General features: G+C 35.9%; 4 protein-coding genes and 1 long non-coding RNA gene across 5 annotated transcripts; 3 read left to right on the top strand and 2 right to left on the bottom strand.

The window, feature by feature from the left end:
• LOC18793629 (PITH domain-containing protein 1) lies at positions 81 to 3,144 on the top strand. Its single transcript, XM_007223401.2, has 9 exons — positions 81 to 221; positions 802 to 882; positions 1,100 to 1,149; positions 1,622 to 1,699; positions 1,851 to 1,908; positions 1,995 to 2,044; positions 2,288 to 2,396; positions 2,480 to 2,541; positions 2,736 to 3,144. The coding sequence occupies exons 1-9, from the start codon at positions 138 to 140 to the stop codon at positions 2,773 to 2,775; spliced, it is 612 nt and encodes a 203-aa protein (XP_007223463.1). The 5' UTR covers positions 81 to 137; the 3' UTR covers positions 2,776 to 3,144.
• Positions 3,801 to 5,250, top strand: LOC18788244 (uncharacterized protein C6G9.01c). The gene is made up of 2 exons (XM_007227225.2): positions 3,801 to 3,977; positions 4,524 to 5,250. The coding sequence occupies exon 2, from the start codon at positions 4,540 to 4,542 to the stop codon at positions 5,041 to 5,043; it is 504 nt and encodes a 167-aa protein (XP_007227287.1). The 5' UTR covers positions 3,801 to 3,977; positions 4,524 to 4,539; the 3' UTR covers positions 5,044 to 5,250.
• On the bottom strand, positions 10,088 to 11,594 carry LOC109946523. Its single transcript, XR_002269667.1, has 2 exons — positions 11,489 to 11,594; positions 10,088 to 10,520 (listed from the first exon to the last, which is right to left on the bottom strand). It is a non-coding gene; the product is annotated as an uncharacterized LOC109946523 (long non-coding RNA).
• LOC18788392 (ferrochelatase-2, chloroplastic) lies at positions 11,896 to 15,057 on the top strand. The gene is made up of 9 exons (XM_007222755.2): positions 11,896 to 12,144; positions 12,440 to 12,758; positions 12,850 to 12,993; positions 13,173 to 13,274; positions 13,465 to 13,568; positions 13,651 to 13,777; positions 13,949 to 14,101; positions 14,266 to 14,366; positions 14,511 to 15,057. Exons 1-9 carry the CDS (start codon positions 12,074 to 12,076, stop codon positions 14,824 to 14,826), a joined length of 1,437 nt encoding a protein of 478 aa, XP_007222817.1. The 5' UTR covers positions 11,896 to 12,073; the 3' UTR covers positions 14,827 to 15,057.
• LOC18791571 lies at positions 15,199 to 16,196 on the bottom strand. The gene is made up of 3 exons (XM_007221804.2): positions 16,120 to 16,196; positions 15,647 to 15,858; positions 15,199 to 15,546 (listed from the first exon to the last, which is right to left on the bottom strand). The coding sequence occupies exons 2-3, from the start codon at positions 15,829 to 15,831 to the stop codon at positions 15,360 to 15,362; spliced, it is 372 nt and encodes a 123-aa protein (XP_007221866.2). The 5' UTR covers positions 15,832 to 15,858; positions 16,120 to 16,196; the 3' UTR covers positions 15,199 to 15,359.

Genomic DNA, 17,863 nt, shown 5'->3' with positions numbered 1-17,863 from the left:
TTGTACCGATACAAGGGCCTTTTCGGCACTATGCACAGAAAAAGCCACGGTTCGCTCCCTATTTCTGGTTGCTTCTATTTCTTCTTCGCCTTTTTGTGCTGCTTCTTAGAAATTTGGTGATCCAGGGAAAGAGAGAGATGGCTTGCTTACATGACCACAGCTGCGAAGAGCATGATTGTTCTTCTGATTGGTCTCTCTACAAGCATATAGACCTCCCCAAGGTCCTATTTCTCTGCCTTTTTCTTTGCTCAGTCTTAATTTTTCTATTCCTATGTTTTCGTTGTTAGCTATCACACTGCTGCTCTGCGTATACTGGTACGTTTCAGTCTGCTCCCATTTTGTGATTGTTTTGGTTTTATCTGGAAGTGCCCAAATGAAAATTAGTTGAAAGAACAGTGATCAACATAAACCCTCAAGCTCAAATGCTGAATCTCATAAGCATTTATCCGTAAGCATAATGGTTCTTATGTGTAGGCTTCTTGGTTGTAAATGAAAATAGTTGGATATGAAGCTTTGTTAATGATACTCCATGCAGATGCTGTTATTGCTAGTTTCCAGAAATGTTTAGAAACTTTTTTTTTTTTTTTTTTGGGAGACGGGTGCTTGTGTGTTGTGGTTTGGGCAGTTTGGTTGTGGGTGGCTATATGACTGGTAATTGATGATTGTTGATGTGGGGTGATTTATACTTTGCAATATTTTCACACTTTGTTATTTTGTAAATTAATATTTCGTTGGAGCTTCCTCTTGCTGATTGACATGATGACGTGTTCTCCTTGAGAGAATGTCTTATTCTGTTTTTAGGTTTCGGCTTTGAATGAGGCGGTTCCAGGAAGTGTCAAGTCGGTTTTTAAAGCTTGGGAGCAACGGCTGAATTCTACTGGGGTAATGAGCTATCTATTTACTTCTCTATACGTCCTTGTTAAAAGTAATGATCCAAACTTCATAAGTTAATCTACTTGAAAGCTCAGAATGACATTTACGAAAATTTGTAGGAATCATTGATTGAGATTTAGTTCAGGTTTACCTTATATTTTGGTTGTAATTTATGTTCAATTACTAGGCATATGAAGCCTCATTTTGATTCTACTTTCTGCAACAGGAACACTTGGAGAGCAATGAGGGTGATCCCGAGTTACTTGTTTACATTCCGTGAGTGTCCCGTCTTGTTGTTTTATGTGATATCTTCATGAAATGAGTTATAGACTGCATAATTACGAAATGCATGGGATCAGGTAGATCCATTGGTTGAGTACTTTTACACATTTTTCCATCTTTTCATTCAATTACAATGATAATATGTGTCTGATTTTGTTAGATCTCCATAGTTGGGTTTGTATGAGTTTTGAGTAAGGGATTCAACCTTAGTAGCATCTCCAGGTACACCTAAAGCAAAACACAACTGTTAATTTGTGTGTCATTTATAATTATCCTTTTGTCTTGTGCTCATCTCCTATATCTGATGCTTAATATAGTTGTATTTATTGTTCAAACATTTGGTCGGCATCTTGATAAGTTTTCTTAAAGCATACCATTCTGACACCAACTTATTAGATGAAGTCATCTTTGATGTTGTTTCTTTACATTCTGATTGAGCTATATTTTTTTCATTTATTTGTGATAGATTTACATCAGATGTCAAGATCAAGAGCATATCAATTATTGGCGGTGCTGACGGAACAAGTCCTAGCAAGATGAGGGTGTAAGTTCAAACTTTAATAGTACTGATCACGAGTCTTGTTCTATATGATTCTGACAAAATAAATATCAAATCAGTCTTTGACAGATGTTCAATATCGATCACATTTTTTATATTTGAAAAAACTAAAAACATGACTGCATTGCTTAATTAGGTTCATCAACCGAGATGGCATTGACTTTTCAGATGTTCAAGGAATGCAAGCCATTCAGGTATTGCTTTCATATTAGCTTGTTCAAGAGTTAATTGAAAAAATTCAACGTTTCAGCCTTGAAACATGTGTTCTTATTGTTTTAAGGAGTGGGATTTGGTCGAAAATTTTCAAGGAGTGTTGGAGTACCAGACAAGGTATTTATTCACTGCCTTTTGGAGTACTACTACTTCAAAAACCATGTTGTTTAATTTTCTAGAACATGAAAACTATAAAACTTGAGCACAATGAAAGAAACCTTATTCTTTTTCAAATTGAACAGTGACGGTAAATTACTTTGAATTGCCACTGAAATGAGTTCTTTTGTTGTTTTTTGTTTTGTTTGATTTTTATTTTACCATCTGTTATCCCTCTAATGTAACATTTCTCCGTATAATTAGGTATTCCAAGTTTCAAAACGTGGCCAGCATCACATTGCATTTTCCTGATAGTTTTGGTGGTGATACAACTAAGATAGAGTACATTGGCTTTAAAGGCGAGGCTACTCAGGTAATTTCATTCCATATGAGCATATTCTGTTGCGTTAATTGTGCAAATAACTAATACATCATTTTCTTTTCTTTGATGAACAGTTGAAGAGGGATGTTGTTGCAACAATTGTTTATGAACTCAGGCCAAATCCTTCCGATCACAAGTAAGCTTTCGTTATCCTTGAGGAACGGAAAATTTGGTCTTTTTCAAAGAAATGTGGGTTACTTTTTGTGGGTTTATCAGTAAAAAAAATGTAGAGTTTCATGTCTTGTCGAAAGAATTTGAGACTATTTACCAGTGGAGAAAAGAACTGATGTATGTGGTTTTGTTGTTTGTCAATTGTGTGCTTGTTTGCAGGACAAAGGCTGAAGGTGGGGGTTTTTCACATGTGGAATGAGGAAACTCAAGCCATGCTAGCAGTTCAAAGGCTGAAATGAACAAGTTATGCTAACTATGACCTGCTGTGCTTCTTAAGAATGGAACACTCTTTGTATATCGATAATATAAACACCAAGGAAATTACTTGAATTGTTGTCACATCACAATCCTTTTATTTGCTGTGGCTCCTCTTCCTGTGCTATGTTTCTTTGACTTTCTTTTTTATGGGTTGCACAATGCTACTCTTAAAATTAAAGCCAGCCATTCTCAAACCCCCAAAAAAAAAAAAAAGCCAGCCATTCTCTTCCTTTTCCATTGGAATGTTGAGCTGGATTAGCTTATTATTTTGTACAAAATGGATTGGAATTTGATAGAATCGTTCAAATAAGATATTGTCCAAATTAATCCAAATGATTCATTTATTAAATAATTAACTCCTTTTCATATGGGATTATTATTATTGAATACAAGTGATAGTCTCGACTACAAGAGGGGTGAGGTTTTTCACACACACTATCAAGGTGCCACGAAGGTTCGAACATGAGACCATTGATTTGCTATTTATCTGTAACGGTGCGTTTGGATGAGGAAAATAAACTTAGGATTTTGACAAAATTTAGAATTTCTAAATTGCCATGAACCAATTCTCGTGTTTGGATAAAAATATATATAAATTTAGAAATTCAGCGTGGGAAAAAAAAAAAAGAATTTGGAGATCATAAATCCCAACTTTAAATTCTATCTAAAAGTCGTCATTTTTAAAATTACAAGAGAGATTGAGTTTTTAAAAAAGACAACTTTACAAATAAAGGTTAAATTCCGTATTTTAAATCCATTACCAAAACAAGAAACTTTGTAAATTCTAGAACATTAAATTCCGTCATTTATGAAATTCTTTGTATTTTTAAATTTCCTCATCCAAACACACTGTAAGTCAATGTCATTTTCCATCAAAACCCGATTGGCTATGGGATTATTATTATTGGGCTAATTTAATTGCAAAACCCAAATTATTTTTAAATCATAAATCGTGGGAACGAATTATATCCCACATCAAGCTAGGGTTTTAGCTAAAAAGCTCGCCAGAAACAAAAAACAAATAAATGGTTTTATACTTCGTTGCTCGCAACTCTGCAACAAAGCTCGCTGGTATCTCTGCAGATTCATCAAGATAGTGTTTTAGCGACTCACTCTTTCTCGCTGTTTATCAACAACCTAAAGGTTAGCGCTTCCCAACAACTCGAACTCTTTTTTATTTTTCTGTGCGTTCTTTCTTTACTATCCTGTGTTTGTTTCTGTGACTTACAGTGCATTTGTTTGAAATTTATCAAATTTTCGATAGCACTGAACATGTTGTCGAGTTCTCAAAATTGGAGCTTTTGTAATAATTATTGGGCTATTTCTTTTGATCAAGTCCATGTTTCACAGAAATTCGTCTCTATGAAAATTGAAAGCCTACAAGCTGAGAAATTGCAATTGAAATCAGTATTTTCCATTTTCTGTTTTTCGTTTGTGTTATGTTTGGTTGCTAGGAAGCTAATGAGGAGCAGATATCCTGTAACCTAAATTTCCAGTTTCATGTTCCTTCTGTTGTTTTGATTGTTTACAAACTGAGTTAGTCTGGCAAGTTGACCCAAAAGGAGTTGTTGCCTCCAGGGGCTCCAGTTTTTGAGTAATCTGTTCTTGGATGGAAAGTTTCCATTCCATTTTTTCTTTTTAAATCTCTGTTCTGTCAATTCTCAGTAATGTAATCTGGATGACATGCAGCTTTTGGATCCATAAGATGGGCAAAAAGAGTAAATCAAAAACTCCCAGAGAGATGCAAGATAATACATCTACTGTAGAAGAGGAAAAAGCCTCATCTTCGGCCAAAAAACCTACTTCTGAGATTGATGAAGTATTCGCAGGGAAAAAGAGGAAGGGACCTGAAACTGAAAAGGCTAAAAAACCAGTTGAAGATGGGATTGAAAAACACTCATCTTCAGCCAAAAAGCGAACTTCTGAGATCGATGAAATATTCGCAGGGAAGAAGAGGAAGAAACCTGAAACCGAAAAGTCTGAAAAGCCTAAAAATCCAAATGGAGATGGGATAGAAAACCCCAACAAGCTGAATAAAAAGAAGAAAGACAAAAGGATTAGAGATGGTGGATTTGGGGACCTGCTTTCTAAACCGAAAAAGAGAATGCAGGATGGCTTTGCTATCTACACAGAAGAAGAGTTGGGAATTAATAAGGCAGATGCTGGAAGCACCCCGCTTTGTCCATTTGATTGTTCTTGTTGCTTCTAAATACCTGTGAATTCATGACATTTCCTAGTCATAAAAGAATTTGGTTCTGGTTCTGGTTTTGGTTTTTGCAATTTGAGGATAGCTGAGTGTAGTTTTCGGCTTTTCTTATGTACAACAGAACCTGGTTAAATGAATTTGATCTTTCTTCAGCCAGTGTTATCTTATAACTCTCTGTACTCTGATAATGAATTCTTTAATTTTAGATCATGACTGTACCAAGTATTTAAGTCCAAAATTTGAAAGAGAAGGCTTGAGGTTTCTTCACCCTTTGTCTACAGCAGCAGACCTTAGATCATGAACCATTGGTTGAGGTTCAGTTCAGATTTACCATATATATATTGGTTTTAATTTATGTTTCAATTATTAGGCATGTGAAGCCTCATCTGATCCTACTTTCTGCAACAGGAACACTTGGAGAGCAATGAGGGTGATCCTGAGTTACTTGTTTACATTCTGTGAGTATCCATTTTTGTTGTTTTATGTGTTATCTTCAGGACATGAGTTAAAGAATGCATAAACATGAAATGGATGGGGACAGGGAGATCCATTGGTTGAGTAGTTATACCCATTTTTCCATATTTTCATTCAATTTCAATAGTAACATGTTTTGTTAGATCTCCATGGTCAAATCTGTATGAGTTTGAGTATGGGATTCAACCTTAGTAGCATCCCCAGGTTCACCTAAAACAAATTAATTTTTGTGTCATTTATAATTATCTTTTGTTCTTGTGCTCATCTGCTATATCTGATGTTAAACTAGCTGTACTTAATTTTGAAACATTTGCGTTGCATCTTGAGAAATTTTATTAAAACCTACCATTCTAAGACGAATTTATCTCTGATGTCGTTACTTTACATTCTGATTGAGTTATATTTTGTTCATTTATTTCTGATAGATTTACATCAGATGTCAAGATCAAGAGCATTTCAATTATTGGTGGTGTTGATGGAACAAGTACTTCCAAGATGAGTGCATAAGTTTGAACTTTAATATTTTCTACCTAAGGCCCGGATTTCTTATATTGGTGTAGTTCGAATAAAATAAATATCAAAACAGTCTTTGATAGGTGTTCAATGTTCACTTCATTGCATTTTTTGTATTTGAAAATACTAAAAACAAGACTGCATTGCTTAAAATAGGTTCATCAACCAAGATGGCATTGAGTTTTCAGGTGTTCAAGGAATGCAAGCCATTCAGGTATTGCTTTCATATTAGCTTGTCCCATAGTTACTTGAAAATATTCAACGTTTCAGCCTTGAAACACGTCTTCTTGTAGTTTTAAGGAGTTGGATTTGGTCGAAAATTTTCAAGGAGTGTTGGAGTACCAGACAAGGTATTTATTCACTGCCTTTTGTACTGCTTCAAAAACCATGTTTAATTTTCTAGAACATGAAAACTATAAAAATTGAGCACAATGAAGGAAACCTTATTCTTTTTTAGTTTTATTTTACCATCTGCTATCCCTCTGATTCTCCGTAAATAATAAAAATCTAAGTTTCAGTACAGTTAAGTAATGATATTTATTGTTAATCATTCCAATTAAATTTTAAATGGGGATTCCTTGCCCAAAGATGTTCATTAGGTATTCAAAGTTTCAAAACGTGGCCAGGATGGCCGCTCTGAACAAGTTGTCGAGTTCTCGAAAGAGAACGCAGGATGGCTTTGCTATCTATACAGAAGAAGAGTTGGGAATTAATAAGGCAGATGCTGGAAGCACACCGCTTTGTCCATTTGATTGTTCTTGTTGCTTCTAAGGATACTTGCGAATTTGTGACATTTCCCAGTCTTAAAATTTGGTTCTGGTTTCGGTTTCTGCAATTTGAGGATAGCTGAGTGTAGTTTTTGGCTCTTCTTAGAGCATTTCCACCGGTTGCCTCTTGCCATGGCAAGATGAGCCCTAGGGCAGCCACTATTCACGTGAATAGTGGCTGCCCTAGCTCCCTCCAGCAAAATGTGTTTCCAGCAGTTGGGGGCTTGCCATGGCAAATACTATTCATTTTTTTGTTTTTTTCACAACTTTGTTTACTTAAACAATTAATTTGAATAATATTTTCGGATAATATTTTTTATGCTTTGGTTGTGGTTTGTTTATTTTTTTTATGCTTTGGTTGTAGTTTGTTTTTTATGTATGGAATGTTTTGAATAAAAAGGATTTTTGTTGAATATTTTCTTTATTGACTAAAAGAAAAGCAATACAACTAATAATAAAATAAAATACATGAATTAAACAAAAAAAAATACAATGAAATCAAAGGCAAGTAAACTAAGACATGAAAGGCAAAAAACTATTTTAATGGTTTCCATCATTTAACCAATCCGTGTTGCTAGGTCCATCGTCATGAAAAAGTCTTCGTCTCATAACATCCCTTCATTCTAGCTTCCAAAATTGTTTTGTTTCAGGGGACATATAGCTTGTATCCATGGCCATGGTTTCCCGATCTTTTTTTTCAATATTTTGTTCGCGTACATACTCCCTTTCTTTGCGTACATACTCCCTTTCTTTTGCATATTCTACTTGAATAGCCATATCGTGCTCTTGTTGTTTCAAGTCCATTTCAATTCTCATGGCTTGGTGCTTTGAAAGTTCCTCCAAAAATTGAGATGCATTCTTGCTAGAATTACCCCCTCTCTTCGCCTTCGCCGCCTTCCTCCCAATAGGCCTTAGCTCATTTTCAATGGGTGAGTCTAGATTCATCGGGGAATCCATAGGTGAATCCGATGCCGGCGTCTCATGAAGTGGAGTCTCGTTCAAGACTACCGTCGAACCGGTTGGAATAATTTGGAATCTCTTACAAGTCTTCACCACCTCCCAACAATGGGTATGGTTGAAACTTTTTTTCCCTTGCCCCGTAGCACCAAACCACATTTGAGCTTGCATAATCTATAAAAAAAAATTAAATGGAAATGCAAGAAACTTTAAAAAATATTGGCAATGCAACATGTAAAAAAAAACTAATGCAAATTCAATAAATTTAAAAAAAAATGCAACATGTATATAAAAAAAAAAAACTAGAGACATATTAACAAAATATATAAATTGCAAGAAACATTTAAATAAAAATTAATATGACATAGAAATTAATAGAAGGAAAATGACAAATAATTTACCTCACTGCTAAGGTTTTCTCCGCTTCGATGCTTGTCCATCGCTTTTGCTAAGGCATTTCTCCATTTCACCAACTCTTTATTAAGAACTTTCCACCTACTGGATAATGTCATTTCTGTACGTGTAGAACCAATTGCCCTTTCACAAAATGCTTGATGAATTTTTTTCCACATATGAGAAAATTTCATCTCATTGCCCGTTACGGGACAAACTAACTTGGACCCAAGCCTCACACAAGCTAACATCTTCCATCATGCTCCATGCCCCTCCATTTTCATTAGAAGAACCCATAATATGATAGAAAAAAAATACAACTTCAAAGTGAAAAAATATTGAATAGAAAGTAAATAAATTTTGAGGAGAAAGTGAATAATAGTAGAAGGAGAAGAAATATATGAGGATTTGGTATTAAAAGTGAAGAGTATTGGTTGGTATTTATACACAAAAAATTCAGTAATTTTTGTGTATTTTTTAAAAAAAAATTCGATTTTTTTTCAATTTTTTATTGCAGAAAAATTGGATGCCGTTGGATTGAAGAAAAAATTCGAATCGGAGCGACCAGAGGCTGCCACGTGTCAAGTAGCCGTTGGCGGCTACTGTAGCGGTGAATTCGAAATTTTTTTTAACGTTGGCGCGTGCACGCGCCAACGGTAAAAAAAATTTGAATCCGTAAGGGTTGACGTCACGCTGGCGTCAGCAATGACGTCATCCACCTCGGGCCCGAGCTCGGACCGAAATCGCCTTCGGGCCTGCCCTGTTTGGTGGACCCCACGCTCGCCCGGGCTGCTTCTTCTCTGCTGGACCTCCGTTTTTTGCCCAAATCCCCCCCAGCCCGAGTCCAGCTCCCACTGCTGGACTTGCTCTTATGTACACCAGAACCTGATTAATGACTCCTGATCATTCTTCAATCAGTGCCATCTTAGAAACCGATGTCCTGTGATTATGAATTCTTAAATTTTAAATCATGACTGTACTAGTATTTAAATCCAAAAAATCTGAAAAGAGAAGTCTTGAGGTGGATTTTGTTGGTTGCAGCTGTACTTTCTTCATCCCTTTGTCTGCTCCAGACCTTAGTCTGTTATGATAATATAGATTAAAGTGATGCGTTTGAAACCTAGGACTTCAAACTACACAATGATGTAAACAACCTTTCTGATAATGAACTTATTGTTGCTTTGCCTGAATCATTGGCGATATGTGCCGATATTTAGGTTTTGTTGGTAAGTTGTTATTGAATAATTCCTCTTCGCTGGGAACTCTACAGACTTGATGGCAATGATAAAACGAGCATGATTGACTGAAACTCAAATTCTTTTTATTTCGTCCATTTTGTTTGCAAGTACATAAGAGCATTTTCACCTATTTGCCATGGCAAAGGGCAAGGGGGGGGCTAGGGAAGACACTATTTACATGAATAGTGGCTGCCCTTGCAAAAAGCAATGTGTGTTTTCACATATTGTCATAGCGAAGAACAAATACTATTTACTTTTGGTTTTTTTTTTTTTAAACCTAAATAATTAACTTTTAGAATATTTTTATTTATGCCTTGTTTATGTTTTATTTTTAATTAAACTTTGGTTGTGATTTTTTTTTTTAATTATGCTTTGATTGTGGTTTTTTTAAAATTATATTTTGTTTGATGTATGAAATGTGTTGAATAAAAATGTATTTTCTTGAATGCTTTCTTTATTCACTCAAAGAAAACCAATACAAGTAATTTAGAATTACTACTAATTAAATAAAATACATGAATTACAACTACTTTAATACAAAACATTAAAATACAATGAAATAAAAGGCAAGCAAACTAACTTAATGATTTTGATCATTTAACCAATCCGTGTTGCTAGGTCCATCCTCACGGAAGAGTCTTCTTCTCATAACATCCCTTCGTTCTAACTTCCAAAATTGTTTTGTTTCAGGGGACATATGGCTTGTATTCATAGCCATAGTTTCCCGGTCTTGCTTGTCAATATTTTTTTTGCGTATATACTCCCTTTCTTTTGCATATTCTTCTTGAATTGTCCTCTCGTTTGCTTGGGCGCGTATGTCTATTTCAATTCTCATGGCGCCATGCCTCACAATTTCCTCCAAAATTTTTGATGTATTATTGCAAGAATTACTCCTTCTCTTCGCCTTAGCCACCTTTCGGCCAATAGGCCTCAGCTCCTTTTGGATTGGTGACTCTTGACTCTTCGGAAAATCCAAAAGTGAATCCGATGCCGATGAATCATGGAGTGACATCACGTTCAACACAACTGTCGGACCGTTAGAATAATTCGAAATCTTGAACAAGTCTTCACCTCATGGTTGTTTTTGTTTGTCAAGCCTTTTGTAGATAATCACGGGTCTAACATGCAATCTGCAAGGCTGCAACCACACAAACATCGAAACAGCAAATTAGACAAGGCATCACAAAACAATTGAACAAGGCATCAAATCCAACCACTGAAACTACAATTTTAACCCATTATGAGAAGTGAGACGTTGAATCATGAATGAATGTAGCCAAAGATTGTAGCATGAAACCAGAGAGCATTTCAAGCTAAACAATTTCTATTGGCAAATATCATATTGGCTCCAAGCGGCAGTCAAGGCACCATGGAATTTAATTGGTTCTTGCTGTTGACTCGTATATTTAGAGCCCAAAACACTCTTTCATTATTTTCATTTACAGGGAGGCTTCTTTAATCTCTGCTTCTGGTGATTCAACATTATTATGGTCTTTAACCCATTGTTTTCAGGGACCCAAAAGAATCAAAACCCAACAGATTGTAATTTAAAAAAAAAAAAACCAATTTGCTTGATGTACTGAAAGCTAGACCAGAAAATACTTAAGAAGATTTAGCTGCTTTGAATTTGAAGGAAAGCGTGGAAAATGAATGGCTTTCCTCCAATCGTGATAAGTAGCTCTTTATAGGCACCATGCAAAAGGTTGATTGTTATTGTAATTCAGTAACAAACACCCGTGTCTGACTGGAGTGCCAAAATTCACTTCTTCCTACTTCACTTTTACCTTACCAGTTAAAAAAAATGCAATCATAACAAATTATTTTAAGAAAAATAAAATAAAATAATAAATAAAACAGCAGAGAGATGAAAAAATGTATAGTGGATATTGTGTCATGAAACAAACTGGGTTTGAGTTTCAAGGATCTTCACCCACTACTATAATTTTACTATCGGCTCCAAGCGGCAGTCGGGTCGCCACCAATATGGGCGCCTGCTGTTGACTCGAATATGGAGCCCCGGTTTCAATTTCTGAAAACAAACACAACCCACAACCCAGAAACCAGAACCCAAAACAAATATATATAATTCAAATGAAATTTAATTACCAAGAAGCGTTCATACAACACTGTAATCCAAGTAACGGAGAACAATTGCAGGCAGCTTTTGAGTTCCAGATGGAAAAGTAGGCAGATATGGAAGAGAAGAGGCATGAGGGACTGAGCTAACTACGAATTTATAGGTGCTGATGCCTAACCCTAAACGTGTACGAGGAAGAAGCATCAAGTCAAAGCCCACTTTCAAAGCCCACGTGTTGAAATAGTTGGGCCTGACTTTTATATTGGGCTAAACACATCATTTTGAGCTTTCCCAGGCCCAACTATTTCAACACGTGACGTCACGTGACGGCGAACTTCCAGGTAAAAAAAGGGTAAACAATGGCAACCGCCTTTTGGTTAGACTCGCTGACGTGGGGGTTGAAGTCTTCAAACACGTATTCGTTAGTTTTTGGTCCAATTATTCAAACACGTATTCAACCAAAAATTAGAATTAGTAGCAGAGTGAGAAGGTAGGTAGTAGAGTAGTTAAGAGACAGAGAGGGTAGCGACTTTGTTAAAGAAGTGCTGAGACGTTTCTGTTACGCTTCAAGGTTCTGAGAAAAGTTTGTGTTTATTTTTTGGACGCCAAACGCCATGAACGCCACCTCATGCTCCGGGGTTCTTCCCCAAATGAAGCTTTCCCATTCGGATCATAAATTATCGATGTAAGCCCTCCGATCGTAAAAAATTGTCTGTGTTTTTGTGTTTGGATCAGTAAAGTTGGCTCTTTTATGGTATTAGATTCATATATTTATATAAATTATGCAAGAAAGTCCTTCAATTTCTTGAGCGTAAGCTTTCTCTTCTATGGCTTTCTTGTTTCCCGGAAAATCGTATTAAAAGTTTACGTTTTTACAACCACCAAATAGAAGCTTTGAGTTATGGCAATTGGGTTTTGGTTTAAAAGTTTCGGAGTTTCTGTTGAGCTGAGATATTGAGTAAATGTGTATATGTATTTAGTGGCAGGTCGTGCTCTTCCTCGAGATCCCTTGGATTTGACTCTTGCCATTCATCCAAGAGATTGCGACTTCCGAAACAGCTCACGGTTTCGTGCTCTACGCCAAGCGATAAAGGAGACATGTTTGGGGTATCACATTCTTGTAAGAAAAGCCCTGTTGGGGAAACATTATGTCCTGCGGGTGTATACACTTACGCTGGGACGGTAGAATCTCATTCCCATACTGCGGAAGAGAAAGTGGGAGTCCTCCTCCTCAATCTTGGAGGGCCAGAGACGCTTCAAGATGTTCAACCATTTTTGTTCAATCTATTTGCGGATCCGGTATGTTCTACTCAAGCTTACTTGCCTAGTCTGTGTCCCCATTAGTTGTTTACACACTTTTACTGATAAATTGCCATGTTGTGTGAACCAGGATATCATCCGGCTCCCAAGGTTGTTTCAGTTTCTCCAGCAACCATTGGCAAAATTAATTTCTGTGCTTCGAGCTCCCAAAAGCAAAGAAGGGTATGCTGCTATTGGAGGTGGTTCACCGTTGCGAAAAATAACAGATGAGCAGGTAGAGCAGATACATGACTTGTCCGGTTGAAATGTTTCCTTTAGTTTTGTTTGTATAATCTGTCTTGTTTCCTTACCAAAGAAAAGAATAACTGCTCTGCAAGAATTATTATTAAATAGACTATTTGTTGGTTTGTTCTTTTATTTTCGCACTTACATGGTTTTTGCTACTTTTTACAGGCAAATGAACTCAAAAAGGCTTTGAAGTCAAAAGACTTGCCTGTAAATGTCTACGTGGGAATGCGTTACTGGTACCCATTCACTGAGGAAGCAGTTCAGCAAGTGAGTCTTTAATTTCTACATGTATAACACACATATCATATATTAATACTTCCAAGGAGTAAGCTACTTGATTTGGTTAATGTAAATGATGTGAAAAGATAGAATTGTCACCTAAAAGTCTTCAATCTATACATCTATCTTCTATTTGAGTGAATCAAATAACTGAAATTTCTTCCATTACCTTTCGCAGATTAAGAAAGACAGAATAACCAGGCTTGTTGTGTTACCTCTATATCCTCAATTTTCTATCTCTACAACCGGATCAAGCATTCGTGTGCTCCAAGATATTTTCAGGTGACATTTCACTGTCAATTTATGTAACTACATACATTTTTATACATTGTTCAATTTTTCCTGAATGTTAGCCCACTTGCAGGAAAGACGCCTACCTATCAAGGTTGCCTGTTTCTATTATAAACTCATGGTATCAACGTGAAGGCTATATTAAGTCAATGGCTGATTTGATTTCCAAAGAGCTAGAAACATTTTCTGAGCCTGCACAGGTGCGCTTGATTAATTCACGGACTCATCTGAAATGGCTCTTTCAATGGAATTAAATTTCTGTTTCTCTTTGGTCAAATGATGCTATCAAGCATATTTTTCAAATTTATTGTATGGTTATTCCACTAACTTAACAGCACTGGTAAGCATTACTAATTTTGTATGAAATTTAGGTCATGATATTCTTCAGTGCCCACGGGGTACCAGAGAGTTATGTGAAGGATGCTGGAGATCCATACAAAGATCAAATGGAGGAGTGCATCTTCTTAATAATGAAAGAGTTGAAATCTAGAGGGATCAACAATGAACATACTCTTGCTTATCAGGTTGGTTATAAAAGTCCATTTTCTGAGTTCTAGCTTTTACTTTTCTGGCTTTCTTGATTCTCAGAACTTTTGTTGGTTGCTGTCTACCATGTAGGGCTCCAACTTGTGTAAATGTTGTTTTCTGATTATTTTTCCTCCTTATTTTGTGCTTGGGTTGTGATCAGAGCCGAGTTGGTCCTGTACAATGGCTGAAGCCCTATACTGATGAAGTTCTTGTGGAGCTTGGCCAGAAAGGTGTGAAAAGTCTGCTAGCTGTTCCAGTCAGGTATTTCACTTCATCATGACACTCTGATGTCTTGTATATCTAGGGCTATTAGAGAATACCATTTGGTTTGTGGTTCTGACATTTTCGGTTCTTCATATCACTCAAAAGAGAATTAAGTAAATCTGACATCTATTTCTTGTCCAGCTTCGTGAGTGAGCACATAGAGACTCTTGAAGAGATTGATATGGAGTACAAGGAATTGGCCCTCGAATCCGGCATTGAGAATTGGGGCCGAGTGCCTGCCCTTGGCTGTACTCCTTCATTTATTATGGATCTAGCAGATGCAGTAATTGAAGCCGCACCACTGGCAAAACCCATGTCAACCCCAAGAACTACCTCAGAAGAAGTTGATCACGACCCTGCTAGATATGCTATCAAACTGTTCTTTGGTTCCTTCTTGGCGTTCATTTTGTTTTTTTCACCAAAAATGATAATGGCATTTAGGAACCACCTTATTTAAAGGATATTACGATATTTTACTACCCAATATTATACTGGCTTTCTCGTACAACACGGAAAGATAAAAGGCAAAAGATCCCTACTCTCAACATCTTTAGGAGAGAAGTTTTGTATTTAGGCCTTCATCCAGGATATGTATTATTTTTTTTTTAATATTCTTTTTGTAATAATTTTGGTGAACGTTGCTTTGATTTATGAAAGCATAGATTCTGAAGACTGAGTATCATCGTTTTATGGTGGTTTCCAATAATTTGAAAAACTAGAGTGTCGCTTCCCAGAGAGAGAGAGCCAAGATTAATTGAACATTGAATCTAGTATGTCTAAGAAAGTCCACAAATTGGGATCTTTCAAGTGCAATTCTAGATAAGGTGCATACAAAGCATAATGGTGCGTGCGCAGTAGATAGATATAACATTAAAATGGAGAATGGTTGATGGGTTAATAAATTCGTTCCTCTGAGTTTCATCTCTCTGATAACAATGAATCTAAATATAGAAAACAAAATCAACTAATTAGATCAAGGCCATCCGGAACCTAGACATGGTAACCAGTGAATTTAAATCCCCGACCTACAATTTCACCAGCACAAAACCAGGCAAAGCATTCTAAGCCAAACAGGACAGCAATCCCAGCATCTTCCACCCTCAGCTCCTGCCTGTTCTTCCACAGTTGTTTGACAGAATCAACCTCCTTCCGCAACAATTCATAGCGCCCCGGTATACTGTAAAAGATAATGATAGAGATCAAGGGGGCAAGCCAAGCAATGTGTCTCTAATAGAAATCTTCTTGAAATCAGACAGGGCAAGCCAAGCAAGGTTTACCTTGCAAGACGGGTATAAAACAACTGTTTGGACAAAAGGTTGCATCTTTCAACAGTGGGTGGCTCCTGAATGTAATGCCTGTTCTTCTCCAAAAGCTGCTTGTAATAGGAAGATCCATACTCAGCCGCAACCTTTGAAGCTTGAGTAGCCTTGCCTTGCAATTGAACCAGCTTCGAGGCCATCATCAGTTTTCTTTTTTCCTTTTTCTTTCCCTGGATTAAAGATAGATAACCAACCAAAATGGTATCTTGAAACTAATGTCTCGTCTCAAAATGAAATCACCATATTTGAAAGTGAAAATTTTCAGGCAAAACAGACCAGACCATGCCAAAAAAAGCTTTTGACAGATATGGGTTTTTGTGGGAGTTGAATTTAACAGATTAAAAACCATGGATATATCATATGCAAGAAGAATCTGAAACAAGCGAATGCGTAGAGAATCAAATTGCAGATTCATAAACAGCACAACATACCTTGCTGCTCTGGTGCTCTGTTCTCGTTTACAAGAGAACTTTTGGTATTTTTTTTCTTTGTTTGGGGGTTTTTACGCTACAGTCGTGGAGTAGCGACCAAGCAAAGTTTGGCGTGCAATTTATTACTGTCCGGTGAAGTCTATCCGGTGTTCATTCCCGCCACTAAATTCATTCCACGTCATCAAAGCCACCCCTTAGTGCTCATTTGACATTGCTTATTTGGGATAATAAGTAATTTTTTAAAAATTTTGAGAAGCCCAACCCGTTTGATAAATTGTGAGAAAATCACTTATTATTAAAAATTGCTGTGAGAAAAATTATAAAGGAAAGCAACTAATAAGGTGCTTTCATTTTTTGATTATGCAAGAATCAGTTTCGAAGAGGCGCTGGGTTTAATGATTATGCAGCAATCATTTTCTGATTATGTGTAAAGTCAATACCAACAACACTTTTAACAAAAAATTTACCAAACACCGAACTGTTTTCTCTCACAGTTGATTTCTCTCACAGCAAATCTGACAGCGATTATTTTCACATGGCAGCAATGCCAAACAAATGAAATCGGGCAACCCCTTATTTTATTTAAAACTCATGTTTTTTTGTTGGGCTAATTTCATTTTGGTAAACAATTTTCAATGTTAAGAATCAGCAATATATTTTATTTGATGTAGTTTTAAATAAAATTTGATTATCTTGCCAATAGAACTTAATCTTTAGGTCAATAAATTTTTTTTCAAAATTTTCTTTTTACTAATCAAATAATATCTTAGCCTTATTTAATTACTTCCATTAGTAATTATGTTTTAATTATTATTTTTTCAGTGAATAATAATATTAAATATTTTAATTAACTTCATAAATTATATTACTTAATAAATAGTCATTAATTATTTTATTTTAATAAAATATTTAGATATTAATTATTCACTAAGTAAATAATAATCACAAGATAACTACAAATCAAAGTAACTAAAAATGAGAAATCAAGATTATGCTAATTAAATAGTATAGCGGGGCTATACTCGGTTTATGCCAATTTTTTAAATGAAATAGTATAGCTGTGTAAAAAAGAAATAGTATAGCCGGTCGGCTATACAAGGTTTTTCAATTCTTTTAAAAGAAATAGTTTAGCCGCCCGGCTATACTCGGTTTTCCAATTTTTTAAAACAGAAATAGTTTAGCCGCGCGGCTAGACTCGGTTTTTAAATTTGTTTTCAAAGAAATAGTATAGCCGCCCGTCTAGACTCGGTTTTTAAATTTGTTTTCAAAGAAATAGTATAGCCGCCCGGCTAGACTCGGTTTTTTCAATTTTTTTAAAAAGAAATCGTATAGCCGCACAGTTGTACTCCGTTTTTTTAATTTTCTAGTATAGCCGCGCGGGCTTTACTCGGCTTTTTTTATTTTTTAAATAAATAGTATAGCCGCGTGGCGGTACTCTTTTTTAAAAAAATTTAAAGGAAATAGTATAACCGCCCGGCTATACCCTGTTTTTTCGAATTTAAAAAAAAAAGAAAAAAAGAGTATAGCCCCAGGGCTTCACTCCGCTTTTTTAAAAAAAAAAAATAAATAGTATAGCCGCGCTATTATACGCATGGACATGCGTAATTTTCATTTTTAATACATGTATCTTTTACAAAAATTTTAATAATTCACGTTTTATACACATTATATCTCATAATTATCACATATTATATAATGGCCGAACTTTTAAGTTGTATACCGCACGGCTATACCAAATTAATAT

Source organism: Prunus persica, chromosome G1 (genome assembly GCF_000346465.2).
Source record: "Prunus persica cultivar Lovell chromosome G1, Prunus_persica_NCBIv2, whole genome shotgun sequence".
Taxonomy (NCBI): Eukaryota; Viridiplantae; Streptophyta; class Magnoliopsida; order Rosales; family Rosaceae; genus Prunus; species Prunus persica.
The sequence above is the reverse complement of the archived record's forward strand: the minus strand, read 5'-3'. Positions and strand labels throughout refer to the sequence as shown.

Excerpts from the sequence above, each read along its gene's own strand:
- LOC18793629 (XM_007223401.2), top strand. The coding sequence starts at position 138 with ATGGCTTGCTTACATGACCACAGCTGCGAAGAGCATGATTGTTCTTCT. Across the intron at positions 222-801 it reads AGCATATAGACCTCCCCAAG|GTTTCGGCTTTGAATGAGGC; the intron begins GTCCTATTTCTC and ends TTCTGTTTTTAG. Across the intron at positions 2,542-2,735 it reads CCAAATCCTTCCGATCACAA|GACAAAGGCTGAAGGTGGGG; the intron begins GTAAGCTTTCGT and ends GCTTGTTTGCAG.
- LOC18788244 (XM_007227225.2), top strand. The coding sequence starts at position 4,540 with ATGGGCAAAAAGAGTAAATCAAAAACTCCCAGAGAGATGCAAGATAAT.
- LOC18788392 (XM_007222755.2), top strand. The coding sequence starts at position 12,074 with ATGAACGCCACCTCATGCTCCGGGGTTCTTCCCCAAATGAAGCTTTCC. Across the intron at positions 12,759-12,849 it reads TCAATCTATTTGCGGATCCG|GATATCATCCGGCTCCCAAG; the intron begins GTATGTTCTACT and ends TGTGTGAACCAG. Across the intron at positions 13,569-13,650 it reads GTGCTCCAAGATATTTTCAG|GAAAGACGCCTACCTATCAA; the intron begins GTGACATTTCAC and ends GCCCACTTGCAG.
- LOC18791571 (XM_007221804.2), bottom strand. The coding sequence starts at position 15,831 with ATGATGGCCTCGAAGCTGGTTCAATTGCAAGGCAAGGCTACTCAAGCT. Across the intron at positions 15,547-15,646 it reads TTTTATACCCGTCTTGCAAG|TATACCGGGGCGCTATGAAT; the intron begins GTAAACCTTGCT and ends TATCTTTTACAG.